Below are 14,997 nucleotides of genomic sequence, written 5' to 3'. Positions count from 1 at the left end.
TGATGGTGGGATAGTATGGCTGTTTCGAAATCCCCATTTAATCCCTTTGGGGTGAGGGTACTCATGTTGTAAATAAATTTAATTTCCGTTTGCGCAAGGGCGATTTCACAACCCTTTTGGCGCCAATTCCCAGTAAATTTTTTGATCCCTACTACTTGTTTGATATCTTTGTAAGAGCAATCGTGTACATTTTTTAAATGTTCTGAAAGTAGGTGATTTTCCATCCCCTTTTTGATATACTACTTTCAGAACCAGTGGCAAACGCAGGATTTTCAGAAGGGGGTTTCCAGAGGGTAGGAGCAAAGCACAGAGATGGACACTTAGGTGACCCAGTATATGCCGGGTCAGTTAAAGTATTATAGATAGACCAAAAGTATATGAATAATAATAATATTAATAATATATATATATATATATATATACACACACACACACACACACACACACACATATATATACACACACAGGGGCGTCAACAGCAGTGTAGACCCCTGGGCATAGCAATGTATTGGGGCACCTACCGATCCTCCAGCGGTAGGGGTGGGGGAAGCTTTGATGTCCCGCGGGTGGTAGGGGGTATTATATCAACCGCTCAGCATGTAGGGCCTGGATCAGTAATTTCCACTAATTACTCCTTTACTGCACAGATGGTGGGAGATGGGGTGGGAGAAGGGGGCATTGGGCTGAATGAAGAGGCCCTGATACATAACTTCCAGGGTGGTAGAGGATGTTTAATACGCAGAGGAGGGGTGTATACTGGAGTGGGCTTATTATTCACAATTTTCTGGTGGGAGGACAGCTTGCTTGACTGCAGATATCTCCAGTTCCCAGAAATAGATTTCTTAGATTTTAAAGGCATTAAAAACAAGAGAATCCCACCTACCAAATAGTACTGGGGACTAGGGGATCAGAGTTCAGGAGGCAGAGCAATCTACCAACGAGGATATAAAACTGCAAACCAGGTGTGTGGAGCTGGAGCAGTAACCAGCTGCTGGAAGGCTGATGTCTCTGGTTCTAGGAACAGGAGAGACAAGCTACTAGTGTCTATCAAAGTGGAAGAGTCCTATCTTTTGGAATCTACCCTCAGAAAAACTCTAAGTCAGACAGAACCTGAAATATCTGACTGGGAAGAGCAATCAACAGGCTTGGATGGGGACCAGTGCTTTGAAGTCAGATATCTCCGGTTCCCAAGGGCCGATTTTTAAAATTCTTGTAACCATGGAAAGAGGGGACCCTCAGCTATCAGCCTAGGGCCCTTACACTCCTGGGGGGGTTTCTGGGTACTCAGAAACCCCCCCTGCGTGCGCTACTGAGAACATTTAAAAAATGTACACAATTGCTCTTACAAAGATATCAAACAAGTAGTATCAAACATTTACGCCAAAACGTAAATGCTTATGTATATATAATTTTTAATAATTAAAATAATGCAAATGTTTTTAAGATGTTTACTCTGTACTATGCCATGGTTAGAATAAATTTTATAATGACATAACAGATGATTAATGTGTAATTGAACCTGCCCCTCAACCAGACCACCCACCAGCCTGGGTATATAAACCCATAGAGCAATAGGTGTGGCACCACCTTGAAAAAGACTATCCATAAGTCGAAACGCGTTGGTAGGGTGCCACCATTTCTGGAGCCTGTTTGTTACTGAGTTGCCCCCCATACCAGCAAAACCGTGAGTGTGCTTCCCGGGTGTCCATGTGGCCGCTTTTGTGTTTTCTGGTTTGCATTCCATCTGGCACCGGTTTTTATGTTATTTTTTATAATAAAAATAGAATTTTTTTTTTACTGAATGGAGTTGGAGACGCCTTTTTACAAAGAAACCTTGATGAGAGTTCCATCATTGCCTTACATGTAAGCTATAAGTAAGCACCCATTTGTACTGATTGGTATAAAGAGAAAGAAACCTTTATATAAGGGGTCCAAGCCCTGTTTATGTAAGCAGAGTGTAAGCTGTGATCCTATCTTGGCACGGGGTGATCCCCTAAAAGAGGCCCATCTATTACCACACAAGGGAGATAGAGGGATTCACTGAACCCATCTAGCACCGTGGGACCCCTACATATATATATATAGACTAAATGTTTATGGACTACTACACCATTTGTATTTTTTTCTGTCTTCATTTGCATGTGAACACATGAAATAATACTGGAAAGGATACAGTCCAGGAGTACAAAGTTGGTATAATATAATTTATTCATAATATCCACAGTAGAGCGCTGTCCTCCCAAAAAGAATTTTTTTTTGTGAATTTTTTTTTTCTGTGATATATACTAATCATTTATATATAGTTGTTGGCTGGACTAAAGGCCATATATTTTGAGCTAATTTTGAACTAACTATCTTCACAGAAGTACTCTATGTCATGGCTGTTTACTCCTGATTTGTGAGATTCTGGAATACTGGTTTGGTATACTTCCTATTCAATATTCGAGTATCGGTTTGCTTTCACCCCTGAGGAAGTCGTACTGATAAAATGCGTTGGGCTCTACATCCTAACCGACTAAACTCCGACTAACAAACAGTCAAAGAACAGTACTAACAGCGACTGACAATCTGTTAAAGGAGTGTTCATGTGAAAAAATAGAAGTGTCTACGTATAACCAAAACTGTTTACTCTTGTAATTCACATAGACATAGAGTAAGAGTGGGTCGAAAGGCTCGGAACTGGCTGGAAATAAACGTTATTGGGATTGATGACACTGTACATACAAATATGTCCCAAATTACATAATTTTAGCTGCTTTTAGCACTTTATTTTAATATCCAGATCTACTAAAAACAAAAACAAAAACACAAGAGGGAAATTTTGTCAAAAAACAGAAAACCAAACTGGCCAGCTTCAATGATACATTACAGCTGTGAGGCTAAAGATTTAGTTTGGTGAACCTCTACAAGTGGCAGCTTGGCTCCACACCTCTGACAGCGCCCTTCTCTCTACCTAGGTTCGGTGAACACTACAAGTTGGCTTTGTGACAGATCTGCAAGTTGATACAGTGTTACCACTTATACATATTTATTTGTACATCAGAGTCTGTGATTAGCCCAGCGCTAGCTCGGGTGGTTCAGCTAGACGCTTCTCCCCAGAGGTGTCAGAACTTGCTTCATTTGGATCAATTAACATTTTTAAGTTGTAAGTATATATATTGTATATATTCATCACAACTGTGTGGTTGGCTGTGTAATCCGCTCAGCAGCCTGATATCAACTCACAGTGACAGGCAATGCAGACAGATCAACAAGGTGAATAAGGGACAATACTGCCCTCTATGGGCTAACAATACCCTCTGCCCTCTGTGGGCTAGGCATGCCTCCTCACTGATCGGACTATTCAACCTCCTCTGCCAACTAGGGCATTCAAATATTTGGTGAAGCCTATACTTACCAAACAGAGGTACATGAACGTACAGGACAGGAGGAGAACCCCAGGAAGTGGGTAAGTAGTAGGTGGAGGAGTAGCAACAGCACAAGAGGTGAGAAAGATCCAGGGTCAGAGTGGGACATGCCCCGGGGGCTAGGATATCGCATGGGAGGTGTGTGTGGGTAGGTGGGATAGACTGAGGCTTTAAGACATATCCTTTAAGAGTCTGTGTGTACTTTTACATTATCCAATAATCCGCATAACCCGTGCTGCACATATTGTACTGTATGTAATCTTGTGATATACATATTAGCAATACATGAAGGGATTGGTATCCGGATGGCTGACAGATGATAACGGTGTTCATGCTGGATAACAGTCGCCCTAGGCCTGTCTGTGAGCTATACTATACCCAGATGGATGCACTATGGCTTTTCTTTAGAAAAATTTTACTGCTGATGGAGCAGCTCACAATGGTACTCCCCCTAGCGATAGAATCTCCACTGTGCCCCATCCGCCAGAAGGGGGATCGCATGCCCCGTTCTGATGGAGCACTCTGCCAGCTCCCCACTGCTCCCCCATATCCCCACTGCCCACACTCGCCCTGCCCGTCTCCCTGAAGCAGAGATGGGCAGGGAATCCGCTACTCGCCACTGTGCTGACAGGATGCACAAGTGTGTAAGACACTCGCGAGTCCCGGTTAGATGGAGCTCCGGACCAACAGCCTGCTCCAGCTCAAGAGATCAGGCGATTCCACAGACTGGCTGGTAGGCGCTCCATCTCTTTACAGTGTTTTAGGGTATTTGCTCACTCGGATACAACTTTGCTCGGAGCATGTTTCTTAGCCTACTGCGCATGCCTACTGTTCTCTATGTGCATGTACAGCCTCACTCAACCATGTACTGTTCTCTATGTGCATGTACAGCCACACTCAACCATGTACTGTTCTCTATGTGCATGTACAGCCACACTCAACCATGTACGGTCGGGACTTAGCGAACAGAAATACTCTGCCAAGCATGCTCGGACACAGTAGGCGTAATGTGGACACGGCATTAAAACTGGGCAGTAACCGGGGCGTGTATACGGACAACAAGTGCTGGGTGTACACCTCGCTTTAGTCACTGAGTATTTGGGCCGGAACACATGAGAAACACTTGCACGAAAACAGCAAGTCTCACGCCTCTCAGCCCAGCCGCCTCCGCGAGCCCGCAGTCGCTCGGACAATCAACACGCACAATAGCTACATTACTTTCAGCTGCACGCAGTACATACCCTGCAGCATAGAGGTTTCTCTCATTTCTCAATTAGCTAACTACCTGGCAGCAGTACGGGAAGCGCACTTTTGGCAGTTTAACCATTTACACTTCTCTGCATTCACAATTTATAGATTTCGTGCTGTGGCCTGTTAAACACCAACCGAGCCTGTTCGCTCGGCCGCCCTGCCGTCCACACGCTGCAGGTTCCATATGCACACGATATTGTACATGCATTAGCACGCCACTCCCCTTTGTGCGTTGATCCGAATGAACGGCTTCAGTGGCCTTATAAGCGTTCCTTCGCTCCCATGTATGTGTGCGGACCGTTCGCTCGGCTGTGACCGAATGTGTATCCGAATGAATCACCCAGAATAAGGGCCCTTGTCTATACGCACTGGTCCACTCCTTTATAATAATGATGTGCATCCCTAGCTCGTAGATGTTATATTCCAGTTACCTGTGACAGGTGCAGACTTGCTGTTTCCTAGGTGTGAATAGGTTTATGCTGTTGTTCCGTTGATGACTTGATTTGATCTTGGACAGGAATCCTGATTTCAGCTCCTCTTTATAATAGATATCGCAAAACACACACATAGATTTCAGAACAGATAATGGGTCTTATTCTGGTCCACATGGAATGCGGCAAAATTTTCAGCGTTGCGTGTGGAGGAAACGCTGCCCGCTGCTCGCACAGCCCCCCCCCCCCCCCCGCAGCCTTGGGTGTGGGGGCCAAATCATTTGATGGTCAAGGACTTGGAAGGTGCACGCAAATCTAAGACACATGTGCAGACACAAAACATCGCTCCCTTGTGCAAACGCGTGGGGAGGGGGGGGCAATCAAATCAGAAAAAGCCCCCCCCCCCAAAAAAAAATCAAATATATATATATATATAAATAATTGATTGGAAGGGGGGGCACCTGCTGGCAACTGGGATGAACTTACACCGCTGTACCTTTCTATATTGATATTAACTCACAATCAGATATTAGTGTTACATTATTATCTGTATATGGTAACTTTACACTGAGCCGTTATATTTCACATAAGCACTGACATGAGTAGGACGTTCTCTTACCTCTAAATACGTCAGGTGCGGTCTCCTTATATCCATGATGTGTAAGTTCCCAATTAGAGGCCAACATCTCGGCCCCGGAGGATAATTTGCTGGGCGTTTTGTATTCCAATGGCTCAGAAAATATAACAGTACTAAAATCAGCACAAAGTACGTAGCGACAGAGAGCCCCAAATCCATTGTGTGATCAGCGTTCCTCAGAGGGACTGAATCTGGCACCTGTACGGCAGCTGTATATAAACCTTGTACTTTAACTGTCTCTGTGATGCAGGGTTAGCCAAAAACACAGGATTGGGAAACACCTATTTATAATAACAGCTAATGTAGGTTTTAAAGGGAATGATATCGTCAGAAAATCCTCTAATGCAAAAATTAGCAAAGTGGTTACAATTAAATTATCAGTGATGAAGAATCATTGTGAATTCGGATGAAGGACTTCTTCATACACTGCTTCAGCCGCAACGGTTACACCAAACCTGCTATGATACAATCATGGACTTACAGTAACTTGTGAGCTTTCAGTAACAGTATGATTACTTTATATGCAACTTGTCCATTCATTTATTTATTTATTAACAGTTTCTTCTATAGCCCACACAGATGCCGCAGCGCTTTACAGAGAATATTTGAACATTCACATCAGTCCCTGCCCCAGTGGCAGGCCCGGCGACAGGGGGGGTCAAAGGGGACATCTGACCCGGGCCCTGATGATCTGAGGGACCCAAAGGCTTAGCTGCAGAGTCAGGTGTCCACTCAGCCACCCGCCCGATCAGTAATCCAGCCCGGCCCCCGGATGCTCAGCAAGTGCTACCTGCGAGCGGCTCAGCCTCCCCGCCCCAAGCAGCCAGCTCACCCTTCATCTTCACAAAGACACTTGACCGGCCGTACAGCCCCTTGGCCACCGTGAGAACTGAAGCAGGGATTGGACGCTGAGAAGCAGAGAGGCGGGCAAGTGAGAAGAATGGAGGAGCTGTTATGGACGGGATTGGAGTGGAGATGGACGGGAACGGAGTAGTTTGTAGAGTGATTGAAGGTATCGTGCATCTCAACGATCGAGGCACTGCCCACGGACTGTCAGGCTAGGCAAGGAGTGGCAGTAAGGACCTAAGAAGGCTATACATCTGAGGGTGCGTACTAGTACGGTTACTAAGAGCGCAATGCATATGTAATGAGCCGCTCATTACATATGTACATATGTAATGAGCGGCTCATTACATATGCACATATGTAATGAGCGGCTCATTACATATGCACATATGTAATGAGCGGCTCATTACATATGCACTACGCTGTCCATTGGATTTGATTAGTCAGCTTCCGTTGCCAACAATACAGATTCGCAGGGATGCGAACCTGTTGCAGGCGAGTCTTTGCTGGCACTGAATACTGTCTGCCGCTAGTTCCGACTGGGGAAAATAGTGGATGGTGTTGCATCCCCCCATAATCTTGTTGTGTGGGTCTGGGATTCAGGGGAGGGGGTTGGGGGGCCCCCAGAAATATAAGTGTACCGGGCCCCAAGATTTCTGTTGACGGCCCTGCCAGTGGAGCTTGCAATCTATATTCCCTACCACATGTACATGCACACACAGACATTCTAGGGTTAATTTTTTTGGGAGCCAATTAACCTACCTGTATATTTTTGGATTGTGGGAGGAAACCGGAGTACCCGGAGGAAACCCACGCATGCATGGGGAGAATATACAAACTCACACAGTTAGGGCCATGGTGGGGATAGAACCCATGACCTCAGTGCTGTGAGGCAGTAATGTAACCATTACACCATCCGTACTGCCCCGTATATATAACACATGGTGGGGATAGAACCCATGACCTCAGCGCTGTGAGGCTGTAACCATTACACCATCCGTACTGCCCCGTATATATAACACATGGTGGGGATAGAACCCATGACCTCAGTGCTGTGAGGTAGTAACCATTACACCGTCCGTACTGCCCCATATATATAACACATGGTGAGAATGGAACCCATGACCTCAGCGCTGTGAGGCAGTAATGTAACCATTACACAATCCGTACTGCCCCGTATATATAACACATGGTGGGGATAGAACCCATGACCTCAGCGCTGTGAGGTAGTTATGCTAACCATTACACCGTCCGTACTGCCCCGTATATATAACACATGGTGGGGATAGAACCCATGACCTCAGTGCTGTGAGGTAGTAATGCTACCATTACACCATCTGTACTGCTCCGTATATATAACACATGGTGGGGATAGAACCCATGACCTCAGCGCTGTGAGGCAGTAATGCTAACCATTACACCATCTGTACTGCTCCGCATATATAACACATGGTGGGGATAGAACCCATGACCTCAGTGCTGTGAGGCAGTAATACTAACCATTACACCGTCCGTACTGCCCCGTATATATAACACATGGTGGGGATAGAACCCATGACCTCAGTGCTGTGAGGCAGTAATGTAACCATTACACCATCTGTACTGCCCTGTATATATAACACATGGTGGGGATAGAACCCATGACCTCAGCGCTGTGAGGTAGTAATGCTACCATTACACCATCTGTACTGCTCCATATATATAACACATGGTGGGGATAGAACCCATGACCTCAGTGCTGTGAGGCAGTAATACTAACCATTACACCGTCCGTACTGCCCCGTATATATAACACATGGTGGGGATAGAACCCATGACCTCAGTGCTGTGAGGTAGTAATGCTACCATTACACCATCTGTACTGCTCCGTATATATAACACATGGTGGGGATAGAACCCATGACCTCAGCGCTGTGAGGCAGTAATGCTAACCATTACACCATCTGTACTGCTCCGCATATATAACACATGGTGGGGATAGAACCCATGACCTCAGTGCTGTGAGGCAGTAATACTAACCATTACACCGTCCGTACTGCCCCGTATATATAACACATGGTGGGGATAGAACCCATGACCTCAGTGCTGTGAGGTAGTAATGCTACCATTACACCATCTGTACTGCTCCGTATATATAACACATGGTGGGGATAGAACCCATGACCTCAGCGCTGTGAGGCAGTAATGCTAACCATTACACCATCTGTACTGCTCCGCATATATAACACATGGTGGGGATAGAACCCATGACCTCAGTGCTGTGAGGCAGTAATACTAACCATTACACCGTCCGTACTGCCCCGTATATATAACACATGGTGGGGATAGAACCCATGACCTCAGTGCTGTGAGGCAGTAATGTAACCATTACACCATCTGTACTGCCCCGTATATATAACACATGGTGGGGATAGAACCCATGACCTCAGCGCTGTAAGGCAGTAATGTAACCATTACACCATCCGTACTGCCCCGTATATATAACACATGGTGGGGATAGAACCCATGACCTCAGCACTGTGAGGCAGTAATGCTATAACCATTACACCGTCCATACTGCCCCGTATATATAACACATGGTGGGGATAGAACCCATGACCTCAGCGCTGTGAGGTAGTAATGCTACCATTACACCATCTGTACTGCTCCGTATATATAACACATGGTGGGGATAGAACCCATGACCTCAGTGCTGTGAGGCAGTAATACTAACCATTACACCGTCCGTACTGCCCCGTATATATAACACATGGTGGGGATAGAACCCATGACCTCAGTGCTGTGAGGCAGTAATGTAACCATTACACCATCTGTACTGCCCTGTATATATAACACATGGTGGGGATAGAACCCATGACCTCAGCGCTGTAAGGCAGTAATGTAACCATTACACCATCCGTACTGCCCCGTATATATAACACATGGTGGGGATAGAACCCATGACCTCAGCACTGTGAGGCAGTAATGCTATAACCATTACACCGTCCATACTGCCCCGTATATATAACACATGGTGGGGATAGAACCCATGACATCAGCGCTGTGAGGCAGTAATGCTAACCATTACACCGTCCGTACTGCCCTGTATATATAACACATGGTGGGGATAGAACCCATGACCTCAGTGCTGTGATGCAGTAATGCTATAACCATTACACCGTCCATACTGCCCCGTATATATAACACATGGTGGGGATAGAACCCATGACATCAGCGCTGTGAGGCAGTAATGTAACCATTACACCGTCCATACTGCCCCGTATATATAACACATGGTGGTGATAGAACCCATGACCTCAGTGCTGTGAGGTAGTAACCATTACACCGTCCGTACTGCCCCGTATATATAACACATGGTGGGGATAGAACCCATGACATCAGCGCTGTGAGGCAGTAATGTAACCATTACACCGTCCATACTGCCCCGTATATATAACACATGGTGGTGATAGAACCCATGACCTCAGTGCTGTGAGGTAGTAACCATTACACCATCCGTACTGCCCCGTATATATAACACATGGTGGGGATAGAACCCATGACCTCAGTGCTGTGAGGTAGTAACCATTACACCATCCGTACTGCCCCGTATATATAACACATGGTGGGGATAGAACCCATGACCTCAGTGCTGTCAGGCAGTAATGTAACCATTACACCATCCGTACTGCCCCGTATATATAACACATGGTGGGGATAGAACCCATGACCTCAGTGCTGTGAGGTAGTAACCATTACACCATCCGTACTGCCCCGTATATATAACACATGGTGGTGATAGAACCCATGACCTCAGTGCTGTGAGGCAGTAATGCTAACCATTACACCATCCGTACTGCCCCGTATATATAACACATGGTGGGGATAGAACCCATGACCTCAGCGCTGTGAGGTAGTAACCATTACACCATCCGTACTGCCCCGTATATATAACACATGGTGGGGATAGAACCCATGACCTCAGTGCTGTGAGGCAGTAATGTAACCATTACACCATCCGTACTGCCCCGTATATATAACACATGGTGGGGATAGAACCCATGACCTCAGTGCTGTGAGGCAGTAATGTAACCATTACACCATCCGTACTGCCCATTCATGTTTATCCCCAGTATTTAAAACACACATTTCTCAGAAAGTCAGGACTTGAACTTCCAACCTCACACACTGCAGGCAGACACCTAATGCTGTGTACTTGCTGGACGATATTTATAACGATTTTGATGGGTCAGAACATCAAAATATAAAATATTGCCCAAAGTCTAGGCATAATGTGTGCAGTCCAACTCATCGTCATTGACATCCTTTGTCATATGTACATGCAGCACCACTGAGGACATTGCTAGTGACAGGCATGCACAGCTCTCTGCAGCCAGCCGGGTCCCATCACTGAAGAAGTTGCTGAGTACACATATCATCTAACGTGTACCCAGTTTATTTTATTTGCACGTGAATAGGAATCCTGGTGAGCTGGTTGTATTGGTCAGCTTAATCCATTGCCGCTAAGAAGATTTATCCTCTGAGAACCTAGAACATATACAGTTACTGTACAGCCATCTTTAGCTTTGCTATGCACGGGGATTATGCAACGTTTTCTGCTGTATGGCGCAGGGCCAAGAAATGATGCAACAGTCACACCCAGCAATCTCCCATAGGAATGAATGGTGGACAAGTGTGCCGGCGCACTAATCGGGCCAGGTATGCCATGATGTTACGCTGAGCATGGTTATATAAGGTTTTATGGTGTTATGCTATTTATATTTATAGATTTATTGAAGTCATGAATATTTGGGCTATCCCATCTAGTAGAAAGACACATTGGGCCCGATCCAGACCTTCTTCGCCCCGCCGAGCGCACACTCTCGCCAGATGAGTATCCATCTGCAGCTGCAAGGAAGAAAAATCATTCAATGGTCGTTCACCGTGAAACTCGCTGAAGGCATTCGCTCCGAAGGCTTGCACTTACGCATATTCGTGCATGTGCATGCACAAACCCCTATCATAGGGACCGGAGGTGAATTCGGATGTGAGCTATCAGATATTAATCCCCCCCATTGTTGCTAGCGTGATGAAGCATCGCCACCAGCTCTTCGAGCATGAGGCAGCCAAGATCTCCATCTGCAAGAAAAACATTTGTCAAAATGCGCTCACAGCGGTGATATCGGAAGGGATGTTACGGATAATGGTTGCTTTCTTCTGGATCCTCGTGGGCGGTTCCTCCTTTTAAAGCAGTCTGCTGCTGCTGCTTGGTGCCGTGCCCCATCTAGTCTACTAGCTGGCTGTCTCTCTTCACAGATGCATCACTGGATATTTTTCAACTGTCGAGATTTTTCCAAGACAGTACAATTTTTTTTAGGATTGTCCCACTGTCCCTTCCTCAGCAGTATCCTGTAGTTGAGGGGTAGTATGGGTAATTAGGTTGACCCATATTAGGTCGACATGCATTAGGTTGACAGGATGTCAACACAAGCATTAGGTCATTAATGGCAAGGTCAACAGTCAAAAGGTCGACGCAAGTTTTTCACAGTTTTTGTCCCGAATGTCAACATAGTCACCGTCAAAGTGTGCCACGTCCCCACACATGGCTCTCTGCGCTCACCATGCTTTGGGCATGGTGCCTCGCTGCGCTCGCCACACTATTCTATTCTCCTTCCACGCCCTAGTGGATGGTAGGGCATGAAATGCCGCCTGCTGGCCCATGTTGGCTAAAACTCTCTTTGCCCTTCCTCCCTCTTCCCTGCAGGCTCACGACATCTCCTCAGAGCAGCGTTGATCTCCTGTTCACCTCCCAATTGGCCCCCCACCCTAGTGGGACTGTCCCGCTGTATTTGAGACAGTTAGGAGGTATGGTAACTGCACCAGTGCTTCTGTCATTTTACGGGTTACAGTAGTGCCAGTTACATATAATGTCCCCAGTAGTGCTGTTACAGATGTCCCCTGTAGTCCCAGTTACATATCATGTCTCCAGTAGTGCCAGTTACATATCATGTCCCCAGTTGTGCTGTTATAGATGTCCGCAGTAATGCCAGCTACATATCATGTCCCCAGTAGTGCCAGTTACATTTCATGTCCCCAGTAGCGCAAGTTACATATAATGTCCCCAGTAGTATTGTTACAGATGTTCCCAGTAGTGCCAGTTACATATCATGTCCCCAGTAGTGCCAGTTACATGTTATGTCCCCAGTAGTGCCAGTTACATGTCATGTCCCCAGTAGTGCTTTTACTTATGTCCCCAGTAGTGCCAGTTACATATCATGTCCCCAGTAGTGCTGTTACATATCATGTCCCCAGTAGTGCCACTTACATATCATGTCGTCTGTAGTGCCAGTTACATATCATGTCCCCAGTAGTGCTGTTACAGATGTCCCCAGTAGTGCCAGTTACATACTGTATTCTGTCCCCAGTAGTGCTGTTACAAATCATGTCCCCAGTAGTGCTGTTACAGATGTCCCCAGTAGTGGGTAATGGTTTTCGGAATAATTTGGATAACGGATGTATGAATAAGGGATACTCATCCTGTATATGGTTTACAACAAAGAATGTAAAATGAAACATCTGCATTTAATAGACTATTCCCTTTCTTATTTAATAATGTACAGCTCACAAGAAGTCTTCCGCCACCTCTCTAACTGCACTGCCCCGTGTGAGGAGTAGAAGTAGTGGTACAGGTACATTTTTACATTGTGAAGGTAAGAAAAACTAACTATTTAATTGTTGCTATTTTGTCTTTAGGGTCTTTATCCATTATTGTGTCACCTCCACACCACATATCAGTGGTGTCATCCAGGCCAGCAAGTCACCTATTGCGGACCCCAGAACATCTGTCTCCAGTGGCGTAACTACCGAGAGTGCAGGTGGTGCAGCTGCTATGGGACCCGAGGCACCCCCTGCACCCACTTGTTGGCTGCCCCCAAAGCTCAACACTCTCACTACTCTCCTACTTGCTGGAGAGAACAACTGAAACCTTGGCCCCCTCTCCAAGCAGTTCTACGGTTCCCAGGTATTTAGGGGATGCAGTTACAATCCCGGCGGTCGGGATCCCGGCGTTCAGAATCCCGACGCCGGAATCCCGACCGCCGAAATGCAGACACATTCTCCCTCCGTGGGTGTCCACGACACCCCTGGAGGGAGAATAAATTAGTGTGCCGAGCGTAGCGAGGCACCGGGCCCGCTGCGTGGCGAGCGCAGCGAGCCCGCAAGGGGGGGCGATCCACGTCCCCCCCTTGTCGGCATTTCGGCTGTCGGGATTCCGGCATCGGGATTCTGAACGCCGGGATCCCGACCGCCGGGATTCAATACTGAATCCGTATTTAGGGTTCGGGCCTATTACTGTGAAGTGCCTCCCCCACCGGATAACTGTGGCTGTTGTCAGGTAGTGCTTAGTTCCGCCCCTTTCTCTCTCCCTCCTTCTCTCTGCCCCCCCCCCCCCCACTCTTATCCTCCTCTCTGCCTCCCTCAATTCTCACTGTCCTTATCTTTCTCCCTCTCTATCCCTCTATCTCTGTCTCCATCAACTCCGGGTCCCTCTTTCTCTCTCCCTCCTTCTGTCCCTCTCTCTGGCACTTCTCTCTCTCTCCTTTGTCTTTCTTTCTCCCTCCTTCTCTTTGCCCCCTATCCCTCTGCCGGCCCCCTCTCAACCTCTCTCTGTCACTCTCTCTTACTCCCTCCTTCTCTCTGCCCCCTCTCTCCCTCCTCCCTGTCTCTCTTTCTTCATTTAGTTGTCCCTCTCTCTCCCTCCTTCTTTCTATTCCTCTAACTCTGTCTCCCTCCTCTTTGTCTTTGTCATTCTCTCTCTCCCCCTCCTCTCTGTTCCTCTATCTCCCTCCCTCCTTCTGTCCCCCTCTCTCACCCTTTTCTCTGTCTCTCTCTCTCCCTCCTCAGTCCTTCTCTTTTCCTCCTTTTCTCTGCCCCCTCTCTCCTTCTGTCTGTCCCTCTCTCTCTTCTCTCCGTCCCTCTTTCTTACTCCCTCCTTCTCTGTGTCTCTCTCCCTCCCTCCTTCTCTCTATCCCTCTATCTCTGTCTTCCTCCTCTCTGTCCTTATTTAGAAGTATATACACTAAAGGTACTGTATGGTGGTGTTGCCCATAACAATCACATTCTGGCTATCATTTCCTTGCATGGAAAAGAAAAAAAACAATAGTGAGAATCTGTTTAATTGCTATGGACATCACCAGGGGTGCATGGGTGCTTTCAGCTTGTAGGGGGTAAAGGCGCGCATGCGGCCGCCCGGAAGCAAAACCATTCGATGGCCGTTCACATCTGTGAGTGCGATGCTCGCCAAAGGCATTCGCACAGGGGGGTTGCACATATTTGCGCATGGGCAGACCCTCACCATCAAAAAAAGGGGATGAATTTGGACTTGACCGAATTTCGTTTCTGGGCCGCTCCGATGTGCAGATTTCCCTTTGCCAGGCAGCCACATCCG

At 46.8% G+C, this 14,997-nt stretch overlaps 1 protein-coding gene across 1 annotated transcript in view; it reads right to left on the bottom strand.

The window, feature by feature from the left end:
- Positions 1 to 14,997, bottom strand: part of LOC146063042 (uncharacterized) — a 70,897-nt gene that overhangs the window by 24,170 nt on the left and 31,730 nt on the right. The window contains exons 11-12 of the mRNA XM_083175053.1: positions 6,559 to 6,634; positions 5,709 to 5,980 (exon numbers count right to left, since the gene is read on the bottom strand). Of these exons, the coding sequence (XP_083031179.1) occupies positions 5,709 to 5,980; positions 6,559 to 6,634 (348 nt within the window). The remainder of the gene's footprint in view (positions 1 to 5,708; positions 5,981 to 6,558; positions 6,635 to 14,997) is intronic.

The sequence above is a fragment of the Crinia signifera genome, chromosome 3 (genome assembly GCF_055691185.1).
Source record: "Crinia signifera chromosome 3, ASM5569118v1, whole genome shotgun sequence".
NCBI classification, from domain to species: Eukaryota; Metazoa; Chordata; class Amphibia; order Anura; family Myobatrachidae; genus Crinia; species Crinia signifera.
The sequence above is the reverse complement of the archived record's forward strand: the minus strand, read 5'-3'. Positions and strand labels throughout refer to the sequence as shown.